Here is a 16,232-nt window from a genome sequence, read left to right as displayed (position 1 = left end):
AGACTGTAGTAACTCAATATAATAGGCTTAAAATTTCTCCTAAAGAAAATATCCAACTTTGGCATCTAAGACTAAGACACATCAATCTTGATAGGATTGAAAGGTTGGTGAAGAATGAACTTCTAAGTGAGTTAGAAGAAAATTCTTTACCTGTGTGTGAGTCTTGCCTTGAAGGCAAAATGACTAAAAGATCTTTTACTAGAAAGAGTCATAAGGCCAAAGAACCTCTAAAGCTAATACATCAGACCTCTATGATCCGATGAATGTCAAAGTAAAGGGAGGTTATGAATATTTCATCACTTTTACTGATGATTATTCAACAATATGGGTACGTTTATTTAATGCAACATAAGTCTGAATCTTTTGAAAAGTTCAAATAATTCAAGGCTGAAGTTGAAAATGCATTAAATAGAACGTATTAAAACATTTCAATCTGATCGAGGTGGAGAGTTTATGGATTTAACATTCCAAAACTATTTGATAGAACATGGAATAGTATCCTAACTCTCAGCACCTGGTACACCTCAGTAGAATGGCATATCAGAAAGAAGAAATCGAACCCTGTTGGACATGGTTCGGCCAATGATGAGTTACGCTTCCTTACCTGACTCGTTTTGGGGTTATACAATAGAGACTGCAGCGTACATATTGAACTAGGTTCCATCCAAGAGTGTTGCTAGAACATCTTTGGAATTATGGAATAGTCATAAAGCTAGTTTACGCCATTTCATAATCTAAGGTTACCCAGCACACGTGCCTGAGACTAATCCTAAGAAATTGGAACCACGTCCGAAATTGTCCCTATTTGTAGGCTACCCCAAAGGAACGAGAGGTGGTTACTTCTTTGATCCTAAAGAAAACAAAGTGTTTGTATTGACAAATATTACTTTTCTTGAAGAAGACCACTTAAGGGAGCACAAGACCCAAAGTAAGATTGTGTTGAATGAAATTTCTAAAGAAACCATTGAATCTTCAACAAGAGTTATTAAAGAACCTAGTACTTCAACAAGAGTTGTTGAAGTAGGGTCATCCATTAGGTCAGATCCACCTCAAGTGTTGAGGGAACCTCGACGTAGTGGGAGTTTTGCGAACCCATCTGTTCGCTAAATGGGTTTAACAGAAATCTTGGCTATGGTAGCTAATGGTGAAGTTGGGGATCCATTGTCTTACAGGAAGGCAATGGAGGATATTGACAAAGATGAATGGATCAAAGCGATGGATCTCGAAATGGAGTCTATATACTTCAATATTGTATGGGATCTTATAAATCAACCTGATGGGGTTAAACCTATAGGTTATAAATAGATCTACAAGAGGAAACAGGGTGCTGATGGGAAGGTGCAAACCTTCAAGGCTAGATTAGTGGCAATGGGTTACACCTAGATTGAGGGAGTTGACTATGAGGAGACTTTCTCACCTGTTGCCATGATTAAATCTATAATAATACTCTTGTCCGTTACCTCATATTATGACTATGAGATTTGGCAGATGGACGTCAAGACTGCCTTTCTGAATGGTAATCTTGAGGAGACCATTTACATGGAGAAACCCGTGTGATTCATAACCCAAGGTCAAAAGCAAAAAGTTTGCAAGCTTAATCGATCCATTTATGGACTAAAGCAAGCTTTTCGATCTTGGAACATAAGGTTTGATACTGCGATCAAATCTTATGGCTTTGATCAAAACGTTGATGAGCCTTGTATATACAAAAAGATCATCAACAGTTCAGTAGTTTTTCTAGTATTATATGTAGATGATATCCTACTCATTGGGAATGATGTAGGTTTACTGACTGAGGTTAAAAATTGGGTAGTGACCCAATTCCAAATGAAATATTTGGGAGAGGTTTAGTTTGTGTTGGGTATTCAGATCTTTAAAGATCGAAAGAACAAAATGTTAGCTCTGTCTCAAGCGTCGAATATTGACAAGATGCTTGTCAAGTATTTGATGCAGAACTCTAAGAGAGGCATATTTCCTTTAGGCACGGAGTTATATTGTCTAAGGAATAGTGTCCTAAGACACCTCAAGAAGTTGAGGAAATGAGATGGATCCCCTATGTATCGGCTGTGGGCAGACCTGATGTGTTCTAAGAGAGCTTGATGTATGCTATGTTTTGTACTAGACCTAAAATTTGCTATGCAGTGGAGATAGTCAGTAGATATCAATCTAATCCAGGCTTAGATCACTGGACCGCCATTAAAAACATCCTCAAGTATCTACAGAGAATGAGGGACTGCATGCTCGTGTGTGGTTCTAAGGATTTGATCCTTACAGGATACACATACTCTAATTTTCAAATTGATAAGGATTTTAGGAAATCCACGTCAGGATCAGTGTTCACTCTTAACGGAGGGGTAGTAGTCTGAAGAAACACTAAGCAAGGGTGCATTGCTGACTCCACCATGGAGGCTAAGTATGTAGCGGCTTGTGAAGCTGTTTGGCTCAGGAAATTCTTGATTGATCTAGAAGTCATTCCAGATATGTCAATATCTATCAAACTTTATTGTGATAATAGTGGTAGTGCGGCTAATTCCCGATATCTTAGGAGTCACAAGCGAGGGAAGCATATAGAACGAAAGTATCATCTCATCTGAGAGATTGTGCATCGAGAGGATGTAATTGTCATACAGTTAGCTTCAGAGAACAACGTTATTGATCCATTCACAAAGGCCCTCACGGCTAAGGTGTTTGAGGGTCACTTGCAGAGTATGGGTCTATGGGACAGGCCACGTCTGGATTAGGGCAAGTGGGAGTTTTGTACTGGGCGCGTGTTATGCCCTAGTTTATTATTCGTGTATTTTGTATTTTGACTATATTGTATACCCCACTAGCTTTAGGTCAAGTGGGAGATTGTTGGGGTTGATGCCCTAAATCTTGTAGGGTCCTATAGTTTGTAATTGTTTTGAATAAACTCGTTGTTTATTCAATAAAATATATGATATTTTATTCGATATTTTAGTTGCATTAACCACAAACCAATAAACTAACATCCAAAGTTATCTCTTATAGATTAAACATGTATGTAGAGACATACGGGTGGATCATGTTTAAGTGATAACCTAAATGGTCTGTAGTAAATGCATAAGGTTGGGTACCTTATTCTAATGACACTACGAGTATGGCCCGCTTTGTAAGTGTTACAATTCTTATAAAGTACTATAAATGATCTGATCCTGATCATTCATGTATAGACATGTGAGCGGAGATATTTTATATGAAGGAGTTTGTATAAGACCGGACCACGAAATGTTTAGTCTCATTATATAACCCCGTTCTTTATAGAGACTTACATTTCACTAGGATGATCATAGGTAACATGACCTGAATCCTGAGTGAGTTGTGAACTTCTACCTATAAGAGCAGTCATTTGATTTGTATGGATGAGAGTGGCTAGATCGTCGACTCAATAAGCCTACCATTTTGGGGATTCTTCTGATTGTGGAGCTGGGAACACAGCTACACAATAAGGAATTCACTCCTTCCCCGAGGTCGGGGTAAGTAGATAAATTACTCCCTTAAGAGTTGATTCCGGGACTTGAACAATGTGGCACCACACCTCTCCTAGCCCAAGAGGGGTTTAGTCATACTTGGACAATGATCTATTATTCATTAGAGGGATCAGTGGTACTTAAGGAGTTAGATGTAACTAAATGGGCAAAATGATAATTTGGCCCAGTTGTACTTACGAGCAATTTGTGAATGGTCATCCTACTATTGATTGGTTATATCCAATGGAAACAGAAATATATTTATAGTGCGAATAGTGTAGTTCTCGGCCTTTAGTGAAGTGTCTGACAGTTAACGGATGGTGGATAATGTAATTAAAGAGTTTAATTAATTATTCACGTATCGTTGGATCTTCAAGCTACAAGTCCATAAGGTCCCCTTGGTAGCTCAAAAGGATTTAGTTAAGAATCAGTTTTTGGATTAATTTGAATTGTTCAAATCAGTAAGAGGGATATAGTCGAGATTAATCATAATCCAAATGTAATTACAACCCAAGAATAAAGAGAAAAATTGAAACAAAATAAAGGAAATGAAAAATGAGGCTCAACATAAGGTGGAATCCTTCTCAAACAGGCAAGGGTATCGCAATGTTGGGGGATAGCATTGTAACGTTGTTCAAAATTCCTCCAACATGCACGCTACAACATTGCTCTCATTGCACCATTATTCTTCTTCATAGCGTCGCAACGCTAAACTACTACCTTACAATGTTGTGCTTTGATGTTGCACAACATTGCACTCTTTGTCTACAGAGGCGTTGATAACACTTAAAATGTGTTATCTCGCTCAACTTAATTCGGGCTCATTCCAATGTTTTATGTGTTTATTTAATGATTTGGTAGATCTCAAGTGTGAAAAATGTAGAATTGATCGTAAGGCAAAAATCAGGCTTGAATGAACCAAATAGAGCTTTAAATCATCAGTCAAGTCAAAATGAGGTCAAAATTACAAGATTGTGCCTGGGGCTAGCTTCGCGATGCTCCATGGCACTTGAAGGCAAAATGGTCACTTTGGCAAAGCATCGTGACGTTATACAAGGAGCGCCACAATGCTATTGAGGAGTTAAAATGTGCAATGTAGCCCTCTGTGTTGTGGCATGGAGGCTTTTTTGGCACGACATTGCAACGCTATAAGAAGCCCCACAACGCTCTGAAAAACATTTGAAAGTGATTTAGTTGCCTTTAATTTAGTGTTATTATTGTTAGTTGGTATGGTTTAATGTGTTTTATTTAGTGAATTTCAAGAAAATCGAGTTATGGGAGCAAGTTGAGCACAATGGGATAAAAGTTAGTGTAAAAGTCCAAATATGAGAATTCTAGAGCCAACCATGCAAGAAGAGGGTAAAATGAAGCTAAAAAACAAGAAAAAAAAATAGGGTTGTAGCGCTCTAGAGTCCTCATATTTAGACTTTTACACTAATAATTATGAAGAGACTAAAATTAGAATACTGGTGTTAGAATGGATTGAGTTTGAAAAAAGATTTCCTGAATTTAGACTTCTAGGCTCATGCAATTTAAGTAGATCCATTTGTTAATGGTCGTTTTAGAAATTCATGATAGACCAACATCTTGGAGTTTATATCTCATTGAATCATTAGATTTGTTTTATTTCTTATTTTAATTTGAAAATTGAATCAGCTTGACAATGCCCGAATAAAATTTAGTGAGTTCGTAGCAATAGATAAGCAAAAGTGCTATTACTAATATTTTTGAACGATACCCAATTTAATTGGAAATTTATTACTTCGACACATGTGCTTGCGTGGTGTCACGTTCTCAACAAGACTATATACTTTCTTTTGCATCTTAGGTCAAATAAATCCGTTTTACCTCAAACTTCTCCCTCATTCTCCACTATTTTCTCTTAACTTTCACCATTTTTTCTGTATTAATGCCATCAAACTTGTATTCGTTGAAGATGAAGACTATTATGGGCTAAAAGGTTATTTCTAGCTTGGGTTAGAGGTTTTTCTCCATTGTAAACTTGTAAGATTTTTCTAGACCCTTAATATTTCTTTCTTGTTTATGGATTTTCATCTTATCTTTACATTTATGATTGTGTTTCGTTAAGATTGGACAAAGTAGTCAAAGTTGGATGATCAACTACTATAGATTAAGACTTAATTTGTAATCGTTAAAAACCCTTAATCGTTTAGTAGCAAAGGTTAAATCAGAGTTGTAGTTTTTGTGGCATCCATTCGATTAGCATTGTTTGGTTAACTTGGATGGAGATTGTATTGAGTGACTAGTAAGGTATCTACTCGTCATTCATCTTAGCTTAATACCTAGATCTTAATGCAGTTAGCTAGTATGTTTAGCATGCATTACATCAAGACATATTGGTTAATTAGGTGTTTTGAACTTCTATTTAGCATTACTAAATGAGTTGGCTAAGCTTGGACAAGAAATAGAAGTCAAATTATATGAATTCAATGATCAAGTGAGCAATTGGAAGTACCTCGAAAGTCTGAGCTATATATTTAAACAATACTTCTTTTTACACCCTCTAAACACTTTCACCATTATCTACATTCAACTTTCATGCACTCTTTACATTTCAAGCATATTTACATCGGCAAGCATATCAAGCCACCCCCTTCAGTTACATTAGAACCATATGCATATTTTCTGAAAAGCTAGTTCAATTCTCTATGGATCAATTATACTGCATTTACTGTAAAATTTAGTAGGCATGAAATTTATTTGGTCGAGGGGATTTAAAAAACTCCTTCCAATCAGGCGTTTTTGTTATTTTTCTGTCTTTTGAGCCTCGAGGCTCCATATGACCCCTAGTGCTTCGTTTTAGCCCATTTTGGACCTAGATCATCCCAATGAATTCTCAAGCTCGATATTCTGCATAAAAGCACATGTAAGCATCAAATTTCTGAGAACTAACTCAATTTACGCAAGGAAAGATAGCAATTTTCATGAGCTATCACAATGTCATTGATAGCACCTTAAAAGTATTATATTGCACATCTTAAGTTATGCTATGTGTTTTAATTGTTGGGTTTCGTTAGGAATCAAGTGATTAAGAGGTAGATCATGCATTTGTGTCAAAATCACATTTAAATGGAGTATGTGGATCCCTTAAAAGTCAAATATATAAAGGAAGACGAAAGGAGCAATCTGCCCTTATGATGAGCATCTCAACAAGATGCTTCAAGGCAATAATTGAGTGTTGCAATGTTGCCCTTAACACTCTATGATACTCTAGGACACATGTAGAGCATTGTGACACTCTAAACTCTACCGTTAGTAGCATTGTGCGACATTGTGAAACCCTTCCTTTGATATTCACAGTGTCGCGACGCTATCTGTTTTTTACTCTACTCTCTTCTAGTTGATAACTCTCTTCTAGTTGAGCTATATCATGGAAACTTGGAGTTGTATTTCTATCATGAGTGGCTAAGATAATTTTTCTCTAATTTTCAATTAGATGAAACTCAATTGTAATGTTGTGAGAATTGTTGAGAGCTTTGAAATTAGCTTAATATGTATGGGTTTCTTATTCATATTTTTATTCCATGATTTTGTGCTTGTGATTTACTTGACAAGTTCATGACAATTTCATTGTCCATCACTATAAATTAACGCATAACTTATATCGGTGGTGTGCTTGATTGCTGAGTAGCATAAATTTAGTTGTGCTTGGTTGCTGATAAGTTTTTCTAATAAACAAACATTGCATGATCAATCGGGATAAGAAAATTAACTAGTTAGTTAAGTTAGGCTTTTCGTACTGATTAATCGTCTTGACAATTCCTCCTCCTCTTGATTTTGTTATTTCATTTGTTTGGAATGCTTCCCATCTTCAATTAAATTGATAAACTAGTTTAATTAGGACTTTGAGTGTTAATTACTAGCTTAGGGCAGTTAATTTGCCTTTTTTTGAACGAGTAGGTTAAACACTTACATGTCAGATAATTGAATTTAGAAAATGTTGTGATCAATTGAGCAATGAGGTGAATCTAACTTCTAAACTAAACTTTTGAAATATTTGATACTCCTTTCAATCTTTTGCAATCTATTTTCGCATGCTATTAATTTGGTGTCTTTTCATTACTTTCACTTGCAATCACAAATTCCCCTCATTATCGTCATTTTTTAAGGATAATTTAGAGAGACTGGTTTGGTTCCCTATGGAATCAACCTGTCCTACTGATGTTATAAGTTTAGCAAGACATGGTATTTCATTTCATTTCACACAATGTGTTTGGCTAATGAGACTTCTTGTAGTCTCGTTGTTGATAATAGAAGTTGCACATGCACCAATGTCACAAGTATGTTTTCCACAAAAGGTTGCAAATTCCAATTCAACATCATCCTACACCTTACAAGCTTCAATGGCTCAATGATAGTGGATCAATGGAGATAGTTTCTCAAGCTCTAATTTCTTCAACTTTGGTAAAGTATAAAGATGGGCTTCTATATGATGCACCTATGCATACTGGAGATATATTACTTCGTCAACATTCGACAAATTTATAGGAAGGGTATTATGATGGGTACTTGAGTAGGTATTTTTTTCTTATTTTTTTTTTCAAGGGTAAAAAGCAGTTATTGTACCTTTGTGTTCTAAAAATGTATTTGCTGATCAATTGAAGTCAGAGAGGGAAAAAAAAAAAGGAAGGAGTTTTGAAGGAAATGAATTAGAAGAAAAGAAAGAGGTGAGTAGAAATAGAGAAAAATTATAGCGAAAAAACAATGAGTGAATGAAAAAATAGATGAAATTGAAGTAAAATAAAAGAAGGTGAGTTACTTGGTAAGAGTGAGAGAGGTGAGAAGGGTAATGTTTCTCAAAAATCAAGGAAAGATATTTGGCGTCTAATGATAACACTGAATGTACAAGGAAGGGCAATGTTTAATTTTTCCAAAATCTAGATGTCCCTAATGGATGAGGCAAAGACCATCTAAGCTTCTCCTCCTTATTCCTTTCTGCTTTTCCATTTTCAATATATAAGAAAATGGTTTTTAACCTTAAGAAAGGAAAGCTAACACTTTCTCATGCTTCTATCTTGTTTACACTTTATGATTTAAGATGCAAGCAGAGAAAATACGAAGAGATCGGTCATTTCCTAATTTTCTAAACAGTTCATTATGCATTTTCTAGGATATCTTTCATGAACATGATGAATATAGAGAGAAGATAAAGATGCATACATAACTTTCTAACATTCAACATTATACTAAATTTCTAGATTTTGTACTAACAACTTGGTAAATATTACAAATAACAATGTGACAGGCAAGTTCGATGCTCAAATCTTGTCTTTACAATTCATTAGCCTCTAAGAAGAGAGATTGTACTTCATTGGCAAGGGATTAGAAGAAAAAAACTTTTAACTAAACAAACTAGAGGCTTAACCCTTTGAAATTCACATGTGAAATTATTAACAAAACTCATATTGAAATGATACAATCCAAGAAAACATTATCTACACACGGAAAATAATTGGTATTTACTTAATAGATCGAACAAAGGAAAAAGTAAAACAGAGAGAGAGAGAGAGAGAGTAGCTACCTGGAGCTCCAAAATGTATTTGTGATCGATCAGAAGCTACCAACTATTGCACATGACTGGAATGGCTCGGGAGCATTTTGCATTTTGAGATTTTCACAAGTTAGCAAACCGCTTCATTCTTCTCGGTATGAATAGATGAGTAAGAGTGGAGGGGCTCAAAAGTTCCTTTCTTACTTTGTTGGAATGGTTCCAGGTTTTGGCTATATTTAAATCCTTTTCGGAGTCTAAATTGGTCCATAAAATCATGTTCTGTTTTTATTTTAACCTTCTCATCATCTTCATCTGATTGGTAGCCACTATCTAGGATATCCTGCATAGCCAGATCATCATACTCTTCATCTGATTTTGTAGATTCTTCATCAACTGATCCTATCTGCATCATTAAAAATAATAAGAAGAATCTCTAGTACTGCCTAATCAGCTGTATTAAAAATCTTTCTTAACTTGCAAGAAGAGGATTGGTCATAGAAAAATAGAGAGGCCTTGCAGCCTTTATAAGATACATGAGTTACTACGCTCATAGCTAATTGGTTTTGAGATGAAACCCCATGTTTCTCTAATCTAATATGGTATTAGAGTTCATTCAAATAAGTATTCAGTCCAAAAATAAAATAATTTAAATCCGATCCAAGAATAGTGAACCATAAAGGTACATTTTGAGAGGACATGTTGAGGATTCCAAATTAAAAAAATGGAGATACCTCATAATCTTCTCCTTCGTAAGGAAGTTTATTCAGCTTTATGGCAGTCCAAAGCTCCCAAAAAATCAACATTCTTATTTGAATAATGAGTAATGGCTCATTGAATTATTCAGAGGTTCTTCAAAAAGCTCAATATGCACTATCTTTCTCCTACAATTTGTCCACTTTGCATGAGGAATAGTGAATCCTTGCAGCACTTATTCTTTGATTGTTCATATTCAAGTAATATTCTTTGATTGCAGCACTTTTCTCATTTGTCAACATTAAGTGGGCTCTCTTTTAATTCTTTTAAGGAAAACATCTTACATCTACCGATTGGTCCAAGCGTAGCTACAAAGTTAAAAGTCTTATGGTCTATTATAGTGAAGGCTTTATTATTTGAGTTGTGGTTTGAACGAAATGGAAGGATTTTTCATAACAAGCATCTTTCTTAGGATGATCGATTTGGTTCTTCTCGTCTGAAGACCTCTTCATGGTGTTCTCTTTCTAAAAACTTTGCAGGATACTGTATTCAGGATATTTGTCTCAATTAGAATACTTCTATGTTGCTTTCATAATTCTATGATATTATGTTGTTTATTTCACTGTATATTATGCTTTTGTATTCTTTTTGGATTTCTTGTATTTTTTAGCATTAGTCTCTTTTCATCCTATCAATGAAAAGTGAATATTTCATATCAAAAAAATAAATAAATAAAATAAAATACAACAAAATAAATCTTTCTAAAGGTACTAAAGTTACTCCTTTTCCATGTTAAATTGGTTTTGGAATGGAACATCACCTTTATCTAAACTACTTTTATTTAAAGGCTAAATGATACTCTAATTCTATTCCAAGGCTAAATCATATTCAATGTAGAGTAATTCAATCGCCAAATAGGTGTTTAATTTGGACAAATCATTGTTCCACATGTAACCATATGGTTCTTCAATGAGGACTCGAGCTGATTCTAGTATTCGGATATTAGGTATTTGGAAAAACATATTATCATCATTACCTCTTCATGGAACATCTTGTCACCATCATCACTACGATCTTCATCACTACCAGACTCAGTTGGATCATCAACCTCTTCATCACTACCGTGAACTGAATTGTCTTCCTTGAGCTATAGGGAAATATTAACTTATGCATATCAAGATATTATCAACGCGCCATTTAGGAGAGAAAATTAGTAATTGAATGTTGGTAATAAACCGACATGGTAAACTTACCTCCTTAGAAGGTCCATCTAATATCCTTGGAGAACTGCAGCAAGATGAAAAATATCTACTTCCCGTATCAGTCCCTTCAGCCCTTGACTCGTCAACACTACCAGCATGACTAGGGCCACCACTACTTGGCCAAGCACTGATACCGTAAAGACCAAATTGAAGGTTAACTGGTTCAACCTTACCAATATTAAGTGATCCAAGCATCAAATTCCCTACACTATCATCTGGCTCGAGGCCCAGTAGAGGTTTCCCATTGCTATCAACTGAATCAACAGGCCAAGCCTTTGCCACTGATCCATCAGTATTAAGAAGAGCCATCAAGTGCTTGGAACCCTTCCTTTGGATCATCTGAAACATGCCCTTGGAACTCAATGAATATGCTACACATTGGTTTCTGTACTCCTCATCAACTACAGTAACAGTATTTCTGGAGGAATCATAAAGCTGCTCCCCAGCTTCACGCCTACGAAGGCAGCTGAACAGCGTTGCTTGAATTGCAGCAACACTCTTGTCAACATTGGTGTTGTTTATTTTTGGGACAAGATGCTTGTCAGCCCGGTTGCAGAGATAGTCCTGAATTGTTCTGATATTTCGAATATACTTCACATACTTGTTTTTCGCTGGGTCCAGTGTCATATATTTGGCACGTACTGCAAATCGTTCCAAGTGTTTTTCCTCATTCACTATATAGATCATGAACGGTATAATTGAAGGGTGCTTCTTCATTAGTCCCATCTGCAGATCAAAATTATAATTATTTTTCCGGAAAGAAATTGGATGTAAAGAATTTAATTATGATACAAAAGAGATTGAGCAAGTCATATACTCATAAATATATGTATATTCCATACCACAAAACTCAAACTTAAGTGAACTCCCTCAACAATTACTGACTCTTTCCGCTCTTCCCATGCAGTAATAAGACGATCAAGACTATCTATCACCATCTCACTCTGTGCTTTAAATCCTTCAATAGCCATCTGTTTTGGACTGATTAATTCCAAATTGTTCATTACTTTCGCTGACCCTATTAATAGGTTGTCTGAGTTTCTCGTAATTAAACCATCAGCGGTTTCATCCTTTAGGTGCTTGTGTGAAATTCCAGCCAATTTCTTTGCATTCTTCCTAGCCTTAGATTCAGCAACAGCCACAGGATCCAAAAACTCCCCAGCATGGTAGGTTGATGACCAAAGCAGAGGGTTTTGTTTCTCATCCACAAAGCTCCTCATCATGTGTCGTATAGAGTCGGTTGAAATCACCGTTGTAATTCCCAACCTACTGCCCTATAATAGGAAATGCAGAATGCTCAAATTCTAGAAGCACCTGAAGGATGAAACTGCTGGGTTATATGGTTATAAAGGCAGATGTCAGGAAAACAAAACATTACCAGCAGCGCTGACAAAGTGGATTTGCCACAGCCGCTAGTACCACATAACAGCACAGTTACAGACTCCTTCCTTTCTCGGATTCTGCAGTGAGAGAGTTTAAAATAAAGGATACATGTAATGCAATATGCACCGCAAAGAAAGCGGATGAAATAATTGACCGGTTTTAGAGTTTATCATTACAAGCTTATTGCTTAGATATGATCATGCTTTAAATACGTGCCCATCAGATGATGTTAAGTTATACTAGAACTTGTCTTCAATTCTGAGTGTTTTCAACATTCATTCTGTTGTCAACTAACATTGTCAGAAAGCAAAATCGCTTCGATGACCAGAAAATGTAGCAAACGATAAGGCAATAAGAATCTAATTTAAAGGGAAAGAGATAACCAGGTCCATATGTATGGTGGTAGTTGGGACATTTCTGATTGTGAAGGCACATTGCAGAAAACTTATTCACCCCTCACATACCCTTAGACTATTTATTGGAGAAGATTCACCGTAATTAGACTCGGTCAGAGATGCAATTATCAAACAAGCTGAAATATCCTCAATGATGATGTTCAAATGGATGACGAATAAATATAGAAAATGTTATCTTTACGTCTCACAAGAGAGAATGCCCAAATATATATATATATAAATTATGACTATAACAAATTTCTAACCAAATTAATATGTGTGTTGCAATACATAAATTCCGATTTTTTTAATCATTTGCTGCAAAAATGAGACGTTTTATGTACCTGCATGCCAAGATCAAATCTGCCCTCTGGTTGGGACCAACGTACTTGTACTTAGCAAGAGAATCACAAATAACATCTAAAAAAAATTCTCTTCTAACAACAGCAGTCCTGCTTCTTTTATACAGCTCAAACGGAATATTGTTGCTATTATCACCTTCTCTTGAACCCTGATTGAACATCTCGTTTCCATCAAAGCAATTATAGTAATGAATACCATCACTTTCAGTCTTTCCACCCAAAGAAACAGATCCCAATATGTTCCTCTCTTCAGGGAGAAAATTTTCAGTTGAAGCTTCCTTTCTTATCAATTCGAATACCCATTTGCTTATCTGACCACAGAATAACAGGATCAGAAAAAACAGAACCCTTCTAGCAAACGTTTCATTCAATTCATTTCAAGGATGTATTGACCGTAAAAAAAAGACATACAAAACAGGCAATTTAGGAATTGACAATCTACCCAACATCTTAACGATCTACCATCTCTCAGACTTGAAACTATAGGAACTACACTTTAAATATTCCAATCTTAAGTTCATTCTCCTATGAGAAACATTTTTTTTATCAGAAGATCTTAGTGATTATATAAGGATATTAGATTGAGTTGACCGTCAGTATAAATTTCTCCATCTCCATCAACAATATGTCAAAAAAATTTATTCACATTACCTAATCTGCACAACAATGTTGTGCAGGGCTAAAATTATCACTAAAATTCATAATATGAGTTTATGTATTTTATAATCTTGGGTTCTGTTTTAATATTTTTGTTCTTAGTGCCCGGATATGCTCTTATACTAGACTCCAAATTCACGGAAATCCTTCACAGGTAACCCTGCAATCACACAGCTGAACAAACCCATTGAAGGCCAACTCTTCTAAGTAGAACTCAGACCTCCAAAATAAGGAATGACAAAAAGAAAAAAGAAAAGTATATTTCCTCATTAATAAAAAATCTGTAAGAAAGTCGTCGAGAAAAATTTGCAGAAGATTTCGCATAAAATCCAGAAGTAATATACAAAACCATTGACACAGAAGACAAACGTTAAATCAACATAAAAACAGAACATCCCATCCTACTTTAGAATAAGACGATTGCACACAATTTTAAAAACGATGTCCCACAAGAAAATATCTAACACGACACAACAAATTAACAAACCAGGAAAAAAATTAATACCATACGAACACAGAGAAAATGAATTGAACAAACAAACAAACAAAAAACACAAGTATACCTTGAAAGCGTGTCGCGGTTTACATCCCATAAGCTGAAGAGTACTCTGTAGAACATAACGAGTGTACCTGAAAGACAATTTTCCTTTCTCTGGCTTTTCTTCCTCATCCACGACAACTATGTAAAGCAACTTCGCAACCTCCGCCATTCCTATCGGCACTAAACCAAATTCCGTAGCACCATTCACATTAATTTAAAGAAGATAAAACCTCACTCGGATGTATAATAAAGAAATCAAAAAATTAGTTGAGTGGGTATCAAAATCAAACAATAAACAAACAAAGAAAGCGATTGACGGAACGACATTGCATCAAACCATAGAAACGACACAAGAGAAAAGAAATACAGCAAGTCAAACCTGAAAGAAGCCAAAATCAGTGGAGAATCGCAGAGGTAATTGAAGAAGAAGAGGTTCTAGGGCTATGAAAATGATGTAACGATTAAGCATTGGAAAGCAATGAATCCATTTTCACACCATTAAAGACAAAGAGAGAGAAGAAAAGGAGAGGTACGGCATTGCTATGGAATTACTTCACCTCAAGGAAGAAGAAAGAGTTGCAGAAGCAAAATCTTCAACTCCATGAAGATTGATTTTTGAGCTTGAAGATGGAATTTGAATTACGAATTTAGCCTTTGTTCCGCGCGAGAATTTCAACTGCCATGAACAACTGCACGTTTTAGGCGTTTTTTTAACAGAGATGGAAGATTTATATAGAGAAGGAGATGGGACCATGATGGCATTTTTGTAATTTTTATGTACTTTTGGGGGTAATTCTGTAGCTGTGTGGGAGTGGGGGCTTTGAATTGAATCGGTCAAATTGTAGAGACACCAAGGATTTAATTGTCAATTCATGTGGTGGGAATTTTACCCCAAAAAAAAAAAAATTGATTAAAAAAACTATATCAAACTTCGTATTATTAATTATATCAATTTAAACTCTAAACCTTTGTTACAGTATCAATTTACATTTTTCTCTAGGTTTTGTTCATCAAATATTGTGTGAAATTTATAATTTATACTAATTAACTCCTAAATTTTTATGAGAGTAAATCAATTTAGACCGTTCTTTACGATTACATTAGAAAATCATTTATACATCAATTGTTACACGTGTGGAGATTTCTTCAAATGTCAATCTTACAAAATGGACTACTAGAGTTTATTACTGGTTAATTGTTAAAGGAAATTCTAGCGGAGAGTTTAAACTGATTCATTTTTAAAGTTTAAGGGTTTAATTAATATAATTATAAGTCTTACACGATGTTTTTCCAAACAAAATATAATGGAGGGTGTAATTTGACAAACTTACAAAAGTTCATTGTTTAAATTAATACAATTATTAGTTCATAGTTTAAATAGATACAACATTATTGTTTTCTATAAAAAAAAAAAAAACTATATGCAAATAAAGTGAAACTTAAATTTTAACTCAAAATCTAAATTTATACTTAAACCTCTTTACATGATTCAAACGTTGAGAAATCAAGAAACACTACTAAAATGAAGTAATAGAATCATCTTATTTCAAAGTTTGTATTATTAATTTCGATGTTAGAAGTTCGATTTTCTCTCCATATATTGTAAAAAAAAAAGTGAGGGTAAAAGAGAGAATATATCAAATGGTGTGACCTACTATCAATTTAAAAATCTTATTCTCATTCTCGATTTTTCTCTTAAACTCCGTCGATCACATTCTCATTCTTTATTTTATTGTAGATTCTGTTCCATCGTCTTTTTATTAATTATTCTACTCCTTCCCTTTCCTCTCTCCTTTATAAATGACGCTCATAATTCTTTCTATTATTTTACAATTTTTTTTTTCTTTTGTTTGCATTATTTATTGTTTTTAAAAGTGTTTTAATTATTCATTTATTACATATAATGTTTTCCATTCGTTATTGTGATGTTAATTAAATA

At 34.9% G+C, this 16,232-nt stretch overlaps 1 protein-coding gene across 5 annotated transcripts; it reads right to left on the bottom strand.

Moving 5' to 3' along the window:
* Positions 1-5,962: 5,962 nt before the first annotated feature.
* Positions 5,963-14,987, bottom strand: LOC120084242 (P-loop NTPase domain-containing protein LPA1 homolog 1-like). Of its 5 annotated transcripts, XR_005483601.1 has the most exons (10): positions 14,851-14,975; positions 14,673-14,734; positions 14,316-14,473; positions 13,078-13,406; positions 12,334-12,415; positions 11,798-12,229; positions 10,947-11,681; positions 10,730-10,840; positions 9,031-9,403; positions 5,963-6,359 (listed from the first exon to the last, which is right to left on the bottom strand). XR_005483601.1 is itself a non-coding variant. In XM_039040142.1 (8 exons), the coding sequence occupies exons 2-8, from the start codon at positions 14,460-14,462 to the stop codon at positions 9,131-9,133; spliced, it is 2,109 nt and encodes a 702-aa protein (XP_038896070.1). In that variant the 5' UTR covers positions 14,463-14,473; positions 14,673-14,978; the 3' UTR covers positions 8,690-9,130. The 5 variants fall into 5 exon arrangements, 1 of the variants encoding a protein (XP_038896070.1); XR_005483600.1 differs by lacking the exon at positions 14,673-14,734 and having other exon boundaries at positions 14,851-14,987; XR_005483602.1 differs by lacking the exon at positions 14,673-14,734 and having other exon boundaries at positions 14,316-14,464; positions 14,851-14,987.
* Positions 14,988-16,232: the final 1,245 nt, after the last annotated feature.

The sequence above is a fragment of the Benincasa hispida genome, chromosome 8, assembly GCF_009727055.1.
Source record: "Benincasa hispida cultivar B227 chromosome 8, ASM972705v1, whole genome shotgun sequence".
NCBI lineage: Eukaryota > Viridiplantae > Streptophyta > Magnoliopsida > Cucurbitales > Cucurbitaceae > Benincasa > Benincasa hispida.
The sequence above is the reverse complement of the archived record's forward strand: the minus strand, read 5'-3'. Positions and strand labels throughout refer to the sequence as shown.